The sequence below is a fragment of the Uloborus diversus genome, chromosome 2 (assembly GCF_026930045.1).
Source record: "Uloborus diversus isolate 005 chromosome 2, Udiv.v.3.1, whole genome shotgun sequence".
NCBI lineage: Eukaryota > Metazoa > Arthropoda > Arachnida > Araneae > Uloboridae > Uloborus > Uloborus diversus.
The window spans coordinates 58,405,057-58,423,483 of record NC_072732.1 but is presented as its reverse complement, the minus strand read 5'-3'; the positions used below and the strand labels follow the sequence as shown (position 1 = coordinate 58,423,483).

Sequence of the window (18,427 nt, the reverse complement as noted above, 5' to 3'; positions counted from 1 at the left end):
CAAAACCCGGCGCACAATGGGGTGGGACTTTTTACCTGTTCTTATTGGGAGGGTAATAAACAATTTGCACCAGGTTTAGCTTTTTTTTTTTTTTTTTTTTGGATGTTTGGGTCCGACCCCTATTTTTACTGTACTAGTATACTTGAAAGTCAATATACTTGAAAAGGTAGTAGTTCAAAACATTTTTGAAGTAAAAAAAAATTATGAATAATATGACAAAAGTATGATTATCAATTTAAATATGATAGAAAATTGTAGTTATAAAAAAAATTATTATAATTGAATTGTTTACATTTATAAAAAAAAAAGATAAAATAATCATACTTTTCCCAATTGCCTTATAATTTAAGCAACGTCTACCAAAGACTAAGCAACCTCTTAGCCACGGTAGACTGAAAATTTTAATAAAAGCAGGATTTAAACTATTTATAAAAAAAATCAGCTTTATTTATTTAAATTTCGCGACAATAAGCAAATTTTTTTTAGCGAGCGCTAGCGGCCTGATCAACAGTACATCGAGTTACGCCCTCGATATTCCGTGGCGTCTACCAGGCCTTTGCAACATAAAACTGGTAGACTTTTGTTTTTATATTTTATACATTACTAGTAAAAATACCCGGCGTTGCCTGGGTCAGTAATAATTATGAGAAACAATCGTTACTTGCCCTTGTTTTCTCCATTTTTGTGCGGTTTATGGATTTGCCTAATTTAGTTGTTGAATTATTTTACACAGTATTTTTTTTTTTAAGTATCTTTGATTGGCGATATTTTTTTTATATGGTGAAAGCTGAGAAACATTATTACGTAGTCTTTGTGCTCAAAAACAGCGACAGTGGAAAAAACTGCCAAATGCATCAGCTACTGAAATCTTTCTGAAAAAAATCTAGCGATATTTCAGTTGGTTGGTTGGATATAGTGAGCAAGTGTCCAATCAGCATAAATAATAATAATAAACCATTAATTACAAAAGTTCCGTTTAAAAGTAAAATGATCAGCCAAATCCATTTATTTTTAGCCAATCTTGTGGGAAAATGTTATTTAAAGATTTGACTTGAGAAAAGCCTCAAAAAGTCAGACGAAACGCAAAAATATTCAACAATACAACAATTCTTGGGAGTTGAGATGACACACTAAATAATGACTTGGTCTGATGAAAGCCTTCGAACAGGGAACAGAAAAGCTCATAACTCGTTTTTTATGCAACTTAGAAACTTCGAACAGATGCTATCTTTAGCAGAAAAATTAGCGCTTTCGATGGACACATAATGTTAATATGTGCACGTTTTTTTCCACCCCCATATTGGGGCATTTATGCGAAAATTGGGACTAAAACTGGAATAAAAAGGGAACTATCAATCGGATTTTTTTCGAACTGATCTATAAACCTTCCCAGTACCAAACTGAACAAACGGTGAAAGTTTCAGCCAAATCTGCCGGGTAGTTTCTGAGATCTTAGGGAACAAATTTACCAAACTCCATTTTTATATATATAGATAAGACAATTTTACAACTTTTTGCAACATATAGCTAATTTTTTTTATTAATTATTGCAACGATAACTTTTCGGTAGACTCGCGTTTTCTTCTTTTAAGTAAATTAATGTAATATTTTTTAAAAATCTGGCTTTATATATATTGTCGTAAAATTTCGGTCGCTATCTCCCCTACTAAAACGTTTATTTGAAATGTTTCATTGGATCAGTGGCGGATCTAGCCGATCATTTTGGGAGGGGCCAGTCGAAATTTTTCATAAAACAACAGAAATTTTACTTAAATGAAGTTTTTAAACTCAATTTTAGGCTATGTTTATACTGCCGTGCTAAGCACAGATGTGGTATCTGCAGTAGAGCTCAAAATGAGAAATTGACGATTAAAGTTTTACAACTCATTTTTTTTTATTTATGACATAATTAAATGCTCAACTTGCGGTAGTTGTTTCGTAAATAACTTATCTAAAAACCGTAAGAGAAAGTTTTGTAAAAATCTTAATTTAAAATTAATAAATGTAGTTACGACAAATTTTCTTTTCAAAACCTTTTCATATACTAAACTATTTTCACCGTAAGTGACAATTACTAGGCATTTTTAGGGGTATCTGCACAGATACGACAAAAATAGCTCAGTAAAACGTGCTCAAAGTATCATTAAATAATACTGAAAACATCTGCTTTCTTTAGACTTAGCTGTTTCGCTTTATTTTGTTAATATAAATCTAACAGAATCTACCTTCTGAAAGATGCCATTTTCAAAACTCCGGACAGTTAAAACTGTAATCCATAACAATTTTCCGTTTTTTTGCATTCAAAGAATGTGTTTTTTTATGTTTTATTTTCTAGATTCATTTTTACCGAGCATGAAGATAATTTTGACAGCAGACGATACTTAAATAAAAATATTACTGACCGTAGAATGAAATGCGTTTTTTTTTTTTTTTTTTTTTTTTTTGCATGAAAGAATTAGATATGAATATTTTACATGCATTTCCTTTTTTGAATTTGCATTTTAAATAAATATTTAAATAGAAAAAACTAAATATTTACTTTAACAATTATGCAAAGTTGTATTAGTTTTTATTATCAACCTGTATTAACTATTCAACGGTAAACTAATTTTAATATTCTGTGTTACAATAAACTGCTACTTTATTAAATATGCTGCTTTACTAAGGTATAAAAGTCGTATCTACAAAAAATACTAAGGAAAAAAGTGGTAACTGCGCAGATACCACTTTAAAGGCTTAGTATTTGTTACTTACGTTCAAATTGCCTTAGCAAACTCCGCTAACTGTGCAATTACGACTTTTTTCTTAAAGCTTTTTTTAATATTTCGCGTTCACAAATCGCCAAAAAACTTGACATTTAGGTAAATTAAATTACTAACGACCACCTGGTGACAATAACTCAATTTTGATAAAATGTGCAGATACCACATCTGTGCTTAGCACGGCAGTATAGACGTTACGAGAGGCCGTAAGGGGAATGGATTTAAGAATCTCTCTTGAAAATGCTTCGAAATTGAAGTTTCTGAGTAATTTCCGAAAATTAGGGTCCTAAAAACGCATTTTAGGCTATTTTTGATGACGTAAGAAAAAAGGTCAGGGTTCAGGTGCTGACCTAAAAATACTTTTTGAAAATACAGCTAAGAAACCGAAATATATTGCCATTATATGTTGAGAAATTGGGAAAATGGGGTGGGTGCTCTTCTAGCTTTTCTGTTGTTGAGCCTAAAAATGCACCTTCAGGCAATGTTCGCTGGCATTAAAGAGAGATTAAGGGTGCTTGGAACCTCCCTTTCCTGGAAATATTGCGCCATTAAAGTTGTAAAAATCCAATTTTTAGCCATTTTTGTACATCTTAGAGAAAGGGATGGAAGATTCGTAAGCTTTCCCTCCAAAAACCTCATTTTAAATCTATCATCATGATACTAACCGGGGGGGGGGAGGGGGATAATATTTGAAATCGCTTGTAATTGAAGCCCCAAAAACGGCAGTTTTAGTCGCTAGTAGGCAAGTTAAGGGCTGCGTAAGCTAACCTCCGTTGAAAAATTTTCCAAATTGAAATCCTAAAAGGCAGTTTTTTGTTACCTTTTGCTGTATTTGTGGATAAACGTGGGAAAAGGCGGTTCTCTCCAAGAAGAGCATCGTAATTAAAGACATAAAAACACAAATTTAGGCTCTCTTTAGTCTCGTGAGCAATAGGTGTACTCTGAAGACAGCAGCATTTAGAGATCGTCCAAGTGTCTAAAGTTGGAATTGACAAATGATGTAAACGATGGAGCAAAATTTTCGAAATAATAGCTCTGTTTTGAAGAGAGGGATATAATTTCTCCCAATTAAGACCTAAATTTCTTTAAAGTAAAACACGTTTTAAATTTTGTTATCTTCTCCTAATATTTTCTTTTTTACTTCTTAAAAAAAAAATTCCTACAATCCCAAAGTTTTGGGAGGGGTCATGGCCCTCCTCTAGATCCGCTCCTGCATTAGATCAGTAATATTCTTTGAAGGGAAAATATCTAAAATGATCTGAAAGTAAAAATATGCCAATGAAAAATGGATCGAAAAAACTTTATTCAGGTTTAGATATAGAAAGCAATTATAGTTCATTTTGTAAGATATTTCTCAGCTGCTGAATGGTAAGATATGTTTTTCATTCCAAAAATCACAGGTTCCATTTCAGCATGTCAAAAAATTAAGTTATTACATTTTTCTGGCTATAGCACTGTGTATACAATATTACCAATAGACCATGTACCATGTATAACTAGACTTGACAGATTTCTGAAATGTTCAACCGGGATACCGGAATGCCCCCCCCCCTGCCCACCCTAGCGTCATGAGGAACAAAAGGGTACATATCTCTAGTTGGTTTTTAGAGGGTAGTTCATTCTCATTGTTATGAATAAATGGTTACTAACTATAAGCCTAAATTAGGGGTAATAAATAAAATACAGGGGTGATAGTGAGTTCATCAAAAAATACCTGAAAGTTTCAAAGCGAGAACTGGGGGGGGGGGGGATCTTGGCCCCTATTATTTAAGTGCACCTTTGCCATAGTATTAAATAGTTCTGAGTCAAAATATTGTGTGTACATTTGATTCAATTTTTAATGGGTTACAAAGTTACTTTTGAGCTGGTGTTATTCAAATTATCTTGACATTTGTCCATCTTAAGGGATTAGGTGTCCATCTTAAGGCTCCTGCAGGTATATTTGATGAGTATTATATAACTTAAAAAAATTGCGGAGGTAGGAAGATAAAAGCATAAAAACAAAAAAAAACATAATTCCGGTATTTTCGGACATAAAAATACCGGAAATACCGGTATTTTCGGACATAAAAATACCGGGAGCAGTTCCGAAAATACCGGAAATTCGGTAAAATACCGGAACACAATCACCCCTAAAAATATGACACAAGCAGATAAATTTAAGCATTTTATTTCTTACATATTAATATTTATGAGCTACTTTAGTAAGAAATAGTAGTAGTTTGAATGAGGAATAAAAATTTTAACAATGTTTTGGTTTTTTTCTTTTAGTAAAAATCCTCGTAAGCTAACCCGATATCCATTTTTCAAGTCAATGTTTCAAATGACAAAGTAATTATCCTAATTAATCTTTCACAATTAATTATTTTTACTTTTTTGGTCACCTGTAATCAAATTTATCTTTTACCCGGACATGGAGTAAACCAGTCGGGACACAGGGATTTTGTATGTCCCAGTCAAACCGAGACGTCTGGCTGTATAATGAAAAAAGTAACAAATATATCGGTAGCTCAGCAGAAATAAAGGATAACTTAATTTAAAAAAAGACTCACTTAAAAATATTAAGGAGCTCAAAATTATTCCATAGTACTGAAAACAGAAAAAACTGCAATCCTTTTTAAATGGGGAAAAAATAAGACAGTAATAATCCTTATTAAAAATCTCTGAATATTGAACATAAAATAAGCGAATTAGAAGTCACCAAGCAAGTTCAAAACAAAGCCAAATCAATATAGATAGTAGTTGATAGGGGTGTTGATGTTATAGATGACAAAAGGATCGCCAGAAAAGTGATAAAAGATACTTTTAGAAATAATTTTGGCAACAAAAAGAGTGAGATGAATTTTAGCAGGGGCGTGGAATGTCCTAACACTTTGTTTGCAGCCCATACAAGTTACACAAGGTGTTACTAATGGATAAATTGGAAAATTACAAATGAACTGCAACGATTAAAGAAAAATGATGAATAAAACAGAAAGTAAAGAGATTCAAATGAATATATTGTACTGCACTGAGAAAAAGGAAATTTGAGATTGATTAAGAGTGAAAAATTTGAAGATTAATGTAATTTTTTTTTTTTTTAAATGAGATTTTATCACGAGTGCATCAATACAATGTTCCAAACTGCTCACAGTTCAAAAGAACGGTTGTTCATTTTTTAAGTGAACGAACGCATCCGTTCATTTTAAGGATTAGTTCTTTTTGACCCGTTCGTTCATGAACGACACATCCCTAATGCAAATGCTACTTTTTATTTAAAAGCTATGGAATTAATTAATATTAACGTTTGGGGCCGTCCACAAATCATGTCACGCTTTGAGAGGGAAGGGATTGTGATATTGTGAGTTTTGGAAAAATATCTAAAAGCTAAGCTATGACTATTAAAGGCATAGCTTAAGAAATTTAATTTTTTTGCAGTCGAAAATATTGATAAATTTTGAAGTAAAAAAACTAAACTAAAGACTGAATGAAAACGGGAGATGTTGATACTTGTAACGTAAAACCGGGAGAACAGGAAGAAAAACAGGAGAGTTGGCAGTCAAGACTAGTGATGTTCCGGATATCCGTATCCGCAATATTCCGGATATCCGTATATCCAAGGGAAAATAAGGATCTGAATCCATATCCGTAACATTTTCTGGCGGATCTTAAACAGATCTTTTCTATTCTAAAAATTCTTAAATATTTGAATTAAACACTATTAATTTCCGTTTTAATTAGGTTTTATTCCCTGTCTAAATCATCAGTTGTAATTTCCATTGCCAATTTACCCCCCGTCGCAAAAAGGAAGGGGTAATTAGTTTTAAAAGTTTACATCTGAGTGTCTATTTGTGGCTTGGTGGCGATTTCATAGTCGGAAGATAAAGAGAAAAAGCTCGACGATTTAAAATTTCTATCTCCTGTCGGTTAATATTTGCAAACAATATGTATTCTGACCCGCGAAATTCATCTTAATATGAGGTTGGCTCTCTGGGGAACTTTTTTTTTTTAGTTTTTAATTTAATATTGGTTTTTGTTATCAGGGCTCCCAACACATTATAGCTCCAGAAAAGGGTAAAAGAGGACCATTTTCAATCAAAAAGTGGACCAAAGAGGACCAGTTAGAATTAAAAAGAGGACCTTGGGAGGACCACTCATAGTTAAACAAAGGGAAAGCACCTAAAGGCAAATTAGTTGCCAGCTGCTAAATTCGTGAAGATAATTCGTTAATTAACTATAATAATGAGAGATACAATTGTTTTATCACCTGTGAAACTGATCTTCTTATCCATTGAATAATATTATTTATACAAATATTTGGATTGGGGGAGGGGTGGGGCACTTAGTTCAGCACTTAAGGCAGCCTCTTTAGAACTAAATAGCCTTAATGATACGTTTTGACTTGAACCAGGGATGCTGGTAGTCTCACTGAAGGATAGATGAAGCTGTGCTTCATCTTTATTTAGCTTAAAATTACTTTTATGTTTTTCTGTCTTGTAATGCTTCTTAATAGCGTTATCATACACCAAACGAAAAAACGTTATTCTCTTGTTGTTTTCCTCAGTCTCTAATTTTATTCCCATCTAACTATTTGAAGAGAAATTTGCAGTTCCTCATGACTCACACTGAAACCTAAAAAATATTGTTTTGATTTTAAACAAAGCTACAACTGAGTTTATAATAAAATTATTTTATATTTGAATTCTAAATTTAATCTCTTATCACAGGGTTCATACCATTTAGGAAGAAAAAAATTTAAGCACTTTTCAAGAGTAAAAAAATATTTTTCAAGGTACTACCCTAAATTCGTACTATAAATATTACATGCACATTTCATTTAATGCTAACATATAAATAACAGAAAGTAATATAAAAAGTATAGGAAAATAAACTACTTTTTCTACAAGAGACACTTTGATAAAAGATTTACTGTATTGAAAGTTTTCTTAAAAATGTCTGAAATGCTTAATCACAAAGAGAAGCAGATCACATGAGGTTTAGTTTTGCAATTTTCATATTGAAAGTATATTTTCAAAAATCATAAAACTTAGATTAAAAAAAAAAAAAAACCTTCCATGATTGCAAGGCCATGATTGCTTTGAACTTTTATGGGGGGGGGGACTAATTCCCCTCTTTAGCAGGCATCATGACAATGAAATGATGTACGTAAATTCAACTTTATAAAATTTTATAATTCAACTTTGTTTTAAATGCAAACACTAAGTTAAAATGTTATGCACTCAATTGTTTACATTTAATATCCCCCCCCCCTCGTAAAATCAGCAATAACCGAGAATAAGCTAATGATAATTAAGTTTACAAAACTAGAAATTTGAACTTTAAAAAAAATTATTAATTTTATAGTTATTTAAATAAAAAATTAAAACGAGTTAATCTAATGCAGTGTTTTTCAACCTTTTTCATGACACGACCCCCCTAGTATCAAAAAATATTTCGCGACCCCCCCCCCCCCCCCGACCTTTTTTATTTTATGTATGTTAAAAATATTTAATCCATACAAAAGTTTTAGGCGTTTGCGTTATTAGGATTCGAATATAAATATATAATTAAGTACGTAAAACAGTACAGGTTCCGAGTGCTACCGACAGATGGCACTGGTAGTCCCCCGCGCGAAAGGTCCACAGGTTTCGAGACGTTTCGTTACGCTTCGAGATGATTCTCGCTAGAATGCGCAGGCCTATAAAAGGGGCGGTCGGCTACGGCAGTTGCAGTTGAGTGCATGAGCGCAAAGCAAGTGAAATCGGAAGCAAGACCGCGATACGTGAAAACGATTCGGAAGTGAAACTACGGTGTTATACGGACTGTGTGTAAGATATCAAACACTTGTTTTACGTATTTATTTGTGTTGTTTGTTTTCATTGAAAATGGATAAATTTCTGAAAAGATCATCAGAACTATCAACGTCTAGCGGGAGTAGTGGAATAAAGAAAAAACGTCTTTATGACGAGAATTATTTGAAATTTGGGTTTACTGTGATTGACAATAAACCGCAGTGCGTAATTTGCTTTGAAATTTTGTCAAGAGAAAGCATGAAGCCATCGAAGTTGGTACGCCACCTAAACACAAAACATCCTAATGAAAAAAATAAACCCGTGGAATTTTTTGAGCGAAAATTAAAAGCTCTTGAACATCAAAAAACTGCTATAGGACAAATGTCCAACCTAAATGAGAAAGCGTTGCTTGCTAGTTATCGAGTAGCTTTTCGTGTGGCTAAAGCAGGAAAACCTCACACTATCGCCGAAAATTTGATTTTACCAGCGGCTTTAGATATAGCAGAGATTATGTTTGGCAAGCAAGAGATCGAAAAGCTCAAAAGTATACCTCTCTCTGACAATACTATTCAACGCCGGATAAGCAATATGGCGACTGATGTTCGTGATCAAGTCATAGAAAAAATAAAGAAAAGTTCTTTTGTGTCCTTGCAATTTGATGAATCAACGGATATTGCGGGTTGTGCGCAGTTTGTAGCTTTTGTGCGTTTTGAATCCAATGAAAAATTAATTGAAGAAATACTATTTTGCAAGACACTTCCCACAAATACTACAGGTCAATGCTTGCATGACATATTCATTGAAGCTACGCAAGATATGAATATCGATTGGGCACAAAAATGCATTGCTATTTGTAGTGACGGAGCAAAAGCCATGACTGGTGCGAAGAGTGGATTTATTGCTAGACTGAAAGAACAGATGCCAAACGCTTGTTGGATGCACTGCTTTCTCCATCGCCAAGCTCTTGCAGCCAAAACCTTGCCACAAGAATACAGTCAAGTTCTACATATTATTATTAGTATTGTAAATTCTATTAAAGGAAAAGCGTTGCAGACTCGATTGTTTCGACTCATTTGTGATGATATGGGGGCTCTCCACCGAAATTTGCTTTACCATACAGAGGTTTGGTGGTTATCGAAAGGCAAAGTACTGACCAGAGTTATGGAACTTCGCGCTGAACTATTAGTATATTTACAGCAAGCCAAGTCACATTACTCTGAATTCATTTCTGACCCGGAATTCCTTTTGAAACTGGCTTTTCTTTCGGACTTATTTGAGCATTTAAATAACTTGAATAAAAGTCTTCAAGGGCGGGATGAAAATGTCATTACAGCAAAAGACAAACTCCATGCCTTTATCAAAAAAATTGAATTCTGGTCATCATCTATAAATCAAAACAACTTTGATTCATTTTCGTCGACACAGTCTTTCATTGAAGAAGTCGGAAGCGAGATAAACATCAATTCATATATATCTGGTATGAAAATGGTGTTAGATAATTTGAAGAAAGAATTATGTCATTACTTCTCAGTGCAAGAGATATCGGATAGCACTGGGCAAAGATGGATCTTAAATCCGTTTTTAAATGCAGCTATAAATGAGGCGAATTTAGCAACTAAGCTCAAAGAGAATCTGCTAGAATTATCTGCCGATGGGATGTTACAATTGGAATTCAAGTCTGAAAATTTGGATACCTTTTGGTTAAAAAGAAAAACAGAATACCCAGAATTAACAAACGAGGCTTTGAAGTGTTTGATTCCATTTGCTACCTCGTACTTGTGCGAGTTGACATTTTCATCAATGGCCCAAATAAAAAGTAAACTAAGGAATCGCTTAAATTTGGAAAACGATTTAATACTTAATGTTGCAAAAACGGATCCACGATGGGAGAAATTGATTGAACAAAATCAAGCGCAACCTTCACATTAAAATGAACGAGTACTCGAAGATTTTATTTTTTGGTAATGTGTGATATGTGTAGTATGTTAATGTGTAATGTGTATAAATAACATAACGAGTATCATTTTGTAAACTTTTTTCTTAATATATCTACCTTTTTAAAATTTATTGATTTTTTACTGAGTTCTCGCGACTTTTTTCTTAATATATCTACCTTTTTAAAATTTATTGATTTTTTACTGAGTTCTCGCGACCCCCCTACAAAGGCTTCGCGACCCCCTGGGGGGTCGCGACCCACAGGTTGAAAAACACTGATCTAATGTAACATGTCAAAGTAACTTTAAATTGCCAAAAATATAAAAATATTTATTAGATGCAAAACGGTTGAAAGCTCAAATAAGCAAATTTTCACAAACCAAGTTCAATTTTGGCATATTTCCCATAAAATAAACTTATTTATTTTCTACTAAATTAAACATAAAACATGCTAATCTGAGGTAGCATTTGGGAAAATAACATTCGATTGGGCAAAATATTTTAATATTTTCATGATGCAAAAAGATTGAAATTTCGAACACTAAAACTTATTTTCCGCGAAGTCCGAGTAAGTTCAATGTTGCCATGGTTTCCAAAATAATTACTTCGTTAATTATTGAAGTTAAACGAAAAATAAGCTAATCTAAAGTAGTATATGTCAAAATAACTTCCTACTGTAAAAAACATCAAAATATTTACAAGATGCAAAAGGATTGAAATTTCAAACGCGAGAAGCGGTTTTCCGCGAAGTCCGAGTAAGTTCAATGTTGCCATAGTTTCCAAAATAATTACTTCGTTAATTATTGAAATTAAATGAAAAATAAGCTAATCTAAAGTAGTATATGTCAAAATAACTAACTACTGTCAAAAACATCAAAAGATTTACAAGATGCAAAAGGATTGAAATTTCAAACGCGGGAAGCAATTTTCCGCGAAGTCCGATTAAGTTCAATGATGTCATGGTTTCCAAACTAATTCCTTCGTTTATTATTGAAATTAAACGAAAAATAAGCTAATCTAAGGTAGCACAAAATAACTTCCGATTGTAAAAAACATCAAAATATACAAGATGCAAAAGGATTGAAACCTCAAACACGAAAGCAATTTTTCGCGATACTGTATATCGAACCTATGTTCAGAAAATCGCACTAATGAAATATTTTTAAAAGAATTACAAGCAATCAAAAATATGCTTTAGATTGCTTGTCATGATTTTTGAAAGAATTCAAGCAATCAAATTTTCATACTTTTTTAAGGCTTTCAAGCACTTGGAAAATAAACTCTTTTTTTTTTCAGGAACTTTTCAAGGTTTTTCAAGGGCGTAAAATTTACGAACATATGCGCCTGTAAAAAAAATGGCGCATGCGCGACGAAATTACTACCGAATTCATTTGCAAAAGGGGTGATTCATAGCAGCGTTATACAGTCAACGCGCGACAACTCTAAGTCCCAAGAGACCGGCTAAAACGTTCCGAGGAATGGGAAGTTTCCACAACAGTCTCAAGAGCTTGGGATCCAATGAAAACTTTGAGATAAAGGAATATTCGAGTTATCGAGATCAGAAAGTTCATTCGTTATTAGAAGGGCGAGGCTGAAATTCTGAGAAATATCGGTAGCACCCTGCTCCGCGATTCGACGTCATAACTCCTCCCCCAAACCTCTTTTTTATGGATTTCCATGCTGCAGCGGTTGTAGGTATCTTTTAACGTAATGGAAAATTTTTAAAATCTGATTTTGAAGTAAACACTATATAAAAGCGGACTAATCGGACCAAAATGTTAAAAAGCGGTCTAAAGCGGACTTCACCTTAAAAAACGGACTTTGGCGGGAAAAGCGGACCATTTGGGAGCCCTGTGTTATTCACCTGGAGTTTGTGTAATTCTTCATTTTGGTTTTTCTCTGCATCCTTCAAAAAAAGTGAGACTAAATTATCTATTTACTAGTTGTAAAGGTGTTCCCAGCTCTGTTATTTTCTCGTTTTGGGTAAGTTGGGTGGAATGGGTCAGCGCTGAATTTACATTGAAATAAAATACGAAAAATTATTTCTAGCCTGTCCAGAAGCAGCTTTACACTCTCGCTCCTGTATCCTACATCTACCAGTCTATCTAGAAATAATTTTTCATATTCTATCAAAGCATCTGTAGAGCTGACCCATTCCTTCCAATTCTACCTCAATTTTAACAGAGATTTAAATAGTAAATAATTGAGTCTTGTTTATATTTTCGCCGTAGATGATTTTTTGAAGAAACAGTGCCATTACCCTAACGGGAATACTTTCCGTAGCAAATTTTACACTTGGGTAGTTAATTTAGGTAAAAAAATTTTGAGATCCATATCCGTGGATCTTGACACTAATGATCCGGGTCCGTATCCGCGGATCTACTTTTTTAACGATCCGGCACATCACTAGTCAAGATATGCAAACAAAACGTGTAGTTGTTACTGATGTAAAAAAAAGTATTTTAAGTGTAAATTATATGCATCAACAGAATATGAAAAGGTTTCTTTAAAACCACGTTTTTAAACGAACAAAGTTTGAAACAACATACAAAAACATTTGTCCTCAGTACAGTAGGTAATGCTCTATGTTCTTTCAGTGACGTTTCCAAATACACGACACATTATCGATTCAGAGAAATAAAGAGCATTATGCTGCAGAAATAGTCATCGAACTGAATTTTTTTGACGATAGCATAAAATTAAAGACATAATGCTGCATTAAATACTCATAAGATAAGAGGTGAATAATTTTATCTGAAGGATACTTGCAGGGTACAATTTAAGGGAGAGCAGTGGGGCTACTGCCCCGGAGCCTCCACAACAAAGGGGCCACTACAATAAAAGTTTTACAAAATATCCTAACTTTCACGGGTCGAAAATATCGGATATATACATATATATGTCAAAATATTCGGATATATATCAAAGTATCGGATATTTTCGAAAATATGATCTTTTCGAACCCTGATTAGGGGCCTCCACACTTCCAAATCCGGCCCTGGATACTTGCAGCAATTTATAGGAAAAAGTTTGACTAAAGCACATTAGCATAATTTTGTGCACACGGTTACATTTTAGTTGTTAGTTTTATAAATGAAAAATCAAATTTCAAGTTCAAAATAGCAATTTAAATTCTTCCTGTTCTATATTATGATTACATTGTAGCCTCAGAGCAACAGTCTTAGCCCAGCCTTAACAGTAAGATTTACTTTTGCTTTGAGGCCAGAATATACTAGAGGGCTCATGCAGATTGCTGCACAATTCTTCTATAGGAGCTCACCTTCTGATAAAAAAATGCTAGACAAAATATTTTCTAAGAAAATATTTATTGCATGTTAAAAAGTAATTTACAGAAATCAAACAGGAACATAATGCAAGTCTCTTAATATACTAATTAGTTCTGGTAAAGTTTTGTATTAGAGTGCAAAACTAAAATTGAAAAAAAAGGGAGGGGGGAGAATAAATTAATGCTATTTCTACAAAAACAGCATGAGCATAAGCTAACTTTTAAGAATGCGATGAAAATGCAACATTTTTCCAAAAATTGTTTATTATTCTACAATAAAATAATTAAAAAGTGCTAAAAGTAATAATACCATGAAAAGGCTTTATATTAAACACATATTTTTTGTCATTTAAAAGGGGAAAACAAAAGTGAATATTTTTTGCATAGTATAATTAGTTTTAAATCTAAAAGAAAAAAAATATACAACTTTAGTTAATGTATTGAAGAAAACTTTGAGTTTTGTTTTAACAAAAAATTCGTTTTTCCCCCTTCAGAAAAGCAGAGGACAAAATCTAGTTACATAACATTAAAAAAAACTGATTAAATTACTAAAAAAATCACAAATTAATAACATTACATTACAAAATACAAACAACAAATTTTGATGTTTTGCACTTGAAGTCAACATTGAAAGATCAAGGTATGCTGATGTTTGAAAAAGAAAAAAAAAGTAATTTTGCATGAAATTCAGTCATAAATTAGATATTGCAAATAAACATTGTGAACATCAAACATTGTAACACATTCGAAAAATTGCATTTATTCTACAGTAAAAGAATTAAATAGTGCTAAAAGTAATGCAATCAACAAAAGTGGCATCTTCGACCTGCATATAAAATTTAATGATGAGTTTTTACAGTTTTTTTTTAATTTGAAATTGTTTTTCAACTACTGTTTCCTTACTTTTTCTCAATAAACCTGTTAAAAGTAAGAACTAAAGATAAATTCCTCTAAACCAAGCACCATCAAAAACAACCATGCAATTAGATATTATGTTTAATTTTTAAGACAATTTATTCTTTGGTTTGAAGAAATTTTGGATCAGTATTTTGGCAGTTAAAATAACGGGTTCAAAAATTATATTATTTGAGTTTGGATAAGAAGCATGCAGATGTTTCAACAAATCATCAACAGTAGTAAAAAATAAATAAATCTTTAAAAAATTACACTCAAAATTCATAATAGAATCCTTTTTTTGAAATAAAATTTCTATGAAATAAAAAGCATAATGATAGATATCTCAATAATAAAAACCCTCATAAGAAAAAAATTTTAGGATGTAGAAAGTTTTGACTTATTTTGGAAGGAAGCTATATTCAAGAAAAAGATGCTGAATATTTGAAGGTTTAAAAAACGTTTTATTTTCTAAAACAAAAATATATATTTGATAAATTACATTTTTTTTTTTTTTATTGTTCCTATCTTTTACAGTGCCAATATTCTGAGATTTGTTGTTTTCCATACTTTGGAAATAAAACGTTTCTAGCTTGTTTCACAATTTGAAATAAATAAATAACGTATTCATTGTTACTTGCTGCTCTTTTAAACTGGTTATAGTTTTGAAGAAGCAATCGAGTTACACAGAAAATTACAAACACATTTCAAAACATGCAACCATAAACATTTTACATTTCAAGCACCTATAAGTAGAATATTAAATGCACAGATAACTAGTATAACATGCAGAAGAAACGCATTTGTTTCAAAGCAAAAGATGGTATAGTAGCCATGATAGGAGTTTTCAAGATTGAAGTTTTCAATAAAAGCCTACCTATAGTTTGAACTTTAAACTTGTTTTAATCAACCCTTAAAGAAGTCCACTGATATCCCTTTGCTCCTTTTACTGTCTCATTTTGAACTACACAGACAATAAAAATAAAAAAATAATAATAATCAACAAAAAGTAGTGTACTCTCAACAGGATCATTAAAAGTGCAGAAAGGAAGAACGTGTGTGTTGATAAGAATCACTTTAATGCCTCTCAAGGACTCTAGCTGTAAAAAAGTTTTTTGAACCACCCTACTATGCATGTCATCAAACATTGACAGCATTTAAAGTAAATGTAACAACTTTAAAATTCACATATTTGCAGAGAACTGCATATATGTATTTTGAGGTTACCAAGAACCTGTTTTTCTATTCGAACAAATTGAGCTAGTGAATGAAAAGACATCTGACAAAATCTTTTCAACCGATCTTTTGTCGGATAGGTTTTTGTAAGATCACTTTTTTTGCATTGAAAAAGGGGGTTCCTTGTAACCTCAAATTATGTGTATGCATTTCTCTGCAAATTTGATAATTTTAAAATTGTTATTCTTTTTTCTGCACCAGGGTATTTCTTTATTTTTCATTGGTGATATTTTTTAAAGCTTGTTATATGCTTGTATGTAATTATTTTTTACAAGTGTAATAACAATTACAGCAATAAAATATCCTGAACTTAATGATTTGTATATGATACATCTTTACAAAATTAATTGTTTTTACCTTTAATCTGCCTAATAGGTTCCAGCAAAAGAAGCTTATCAGCTCCAGCCAGAAGCCCACCATCACCTTTAGGTCCTTCCGCTCCAACTACCATAAATCAACAACCACTGACCAATAATAGATCCTGCAGAAGAGGAGACAGATCTCTACACAGATCTGATGAAGAAGTCTGCTGCACAAGCCTGCTCTGTTGCCGTCTTTTAGACTTTTATTAGATACAACAGCCACAACTACTTAATTCACCAACAGTGCCAATTATACAAATTTCCGCTCCAAGAATACAGTTATCTACTTTTGACTTGAACATGTAACAGAGCTACAACAGAAGAAAACTTAAATAAAATATAGAGATTCAGAGAAGACTGTATGTAGATTGAAAGAGTCCTTTTGTAACAAAAATCGTTTTGAGTGAGAAAGCTCAAAGTTTGTTTATTCATTTGTAATAATAATAAATTAAAATGTATTTAAAATTATTTTTATACTTGAACAGAAGTCACATCATTTGCTTACCCGACATAAAACATAGTCAAAACGAGAAAGACAAACTAAAGAATGCCCATGAAACCAAAAATGACATCAGTTACAATAAACAAGCAATATAATCTTGGTTGGTAAGGCCAATTGTAAGATCATGTATGCAGTAAGGAAGAAAAATGCATACATGTGTTTCAGAGCTACAAGGAATCCAATATTTGTCACAAGGATATGCAGCAAAACATAACAGATAACATATCCAAAAAAGAAAAAAACTTTCAAATAACTAAAGTGTTGATTGGAAAAATTGGGTTTTGGTTGTAGAGAAAAGGGTAATGCGTTTGAAGAATGTTCCGTGTGTAGTGCTAATTTTTGCAGGAACTCTTCCAAATTCCTGTAGCACTTGCAATTACCTCTCGGGTAATTTTCTGAAGAGTTTATCAGGAGAATTTGGATTTGAAGAAAGCGATACAAAATTTACAAAGTCAATAAAGCAAACGAGATGAACATTACACATACATAAACAATCATCAAACAGTAACCAGCAAAACGAATCTGCTAAACTCAGTTCGTCTGAAAACAAAATATCAAATCAAAAAGCTAGTATTGAAATTTCTTCAGACCTTGAAAGAAAGGTAACAGAGGAAAAAGGATCTAAAAAGTATACAGCTGAGGTAACAGACTCAGTGACTCAAAAGCTAGTTCAAGAAATCTTAACAACAAAAAACAAAAACCTACATAAAACATAGTTAAAAACCCTGTGTATAGTGTGGCTCTGCTGAATTGAGCTATGACCTTGACAATGTTTACCTTTTTCTCGAGTAATAGGTACGAGTAATTGCAGCCGAGGGTTACTTCCAAAGTAATTTTCCAGAAATATTCCAATTCAACTCTACTAACAACACGTCTCCTTTTCACTGAACTCCCCAAAAATAGGTAATTATTGTCAAGGTCATAGCTCAATTTACCAGAACCGCATTATATTCAACTATGCAGTTTTTATCCCATAAACAAAACATAGAACAAAAAAAAAATAGTACTCATCTTAGCACTGCCTAATCACCTTCCTCTTCATTTTTGATGCATTATTAAAGTGTCATTTTTAATGTACTTGATAAATTTGTTTTGTCATTTTTTTCATAGATGCATCTTCTAACAGTACAGAAGAAAGCTCCAAGCAGTTGAATATGGTTTTTATTTCCAACTGCCTGCCTCACCACATTGTTTTTTTCTTTTCTTCCCTCCCCCCCCCCCCCCCCATCATACAGGATCCTTTCAAAGAAGCATTATGATTACAAAGTTACAAACTAAAGCTTCTTTGCTGCATTGTTTTATTAATATTTTTATTTCAAGTCTAACTTGGGTGCAAATTTTGCACTATCTTTCAGAATTAACATTAACACTTTCCACTGCCGATTTTGCGCTATCACATGATGCCAAACACCATCTTCTCTTCAATCAGCATTGGTGTGAGAGATTATTGGCAAAGGGGAAATTTATTGGCAGCAAACCTGTTAAATTCCTCCCAGGCTAGCTGTTTTGAATTTTTCACAGAAGAAGCAAAAAGTGTACATTAAATTAAAATTTTATCGGAAAACAACTAAACCTATGACAACTTTCTGTAAAATCATTAAATTTTCAAAACTAGTGAAGAGTCAGTTGACCCTCCTAAATGACCGGTGTCAGACCTATACAGACCCTATATAAAAGCC

The 18,427-nt window shown here is 32.6% G+C and overlaps 1 protein-coding gene across 1 annotated transcript in view; it reads left to right on the top strand.

Annotated features, from left to right (window-relative positions):
- The window catches only part of LOC129216333 (kinesin-like protein KIF26B), a 211,537-nt gene extending 194,826 nt beyond the window's left edge, over positions 1–16,711 (top strand). Inside the window, exon 11 of the mRNA XM_054850544.1 lies at positions 16,260–16,711. Within this exon, the coding sequence (XP_054706519.1) occupies positions 16,260–16,456 (197 nt within the window). The 3' untranslated portion in view covers positions 16,457–16,711. The remainder of the gene's footprint in view (positions 1–16,259) is intronic.
- Positions 16,712–18,427: the final 1,716 nt, after the last annotated feature.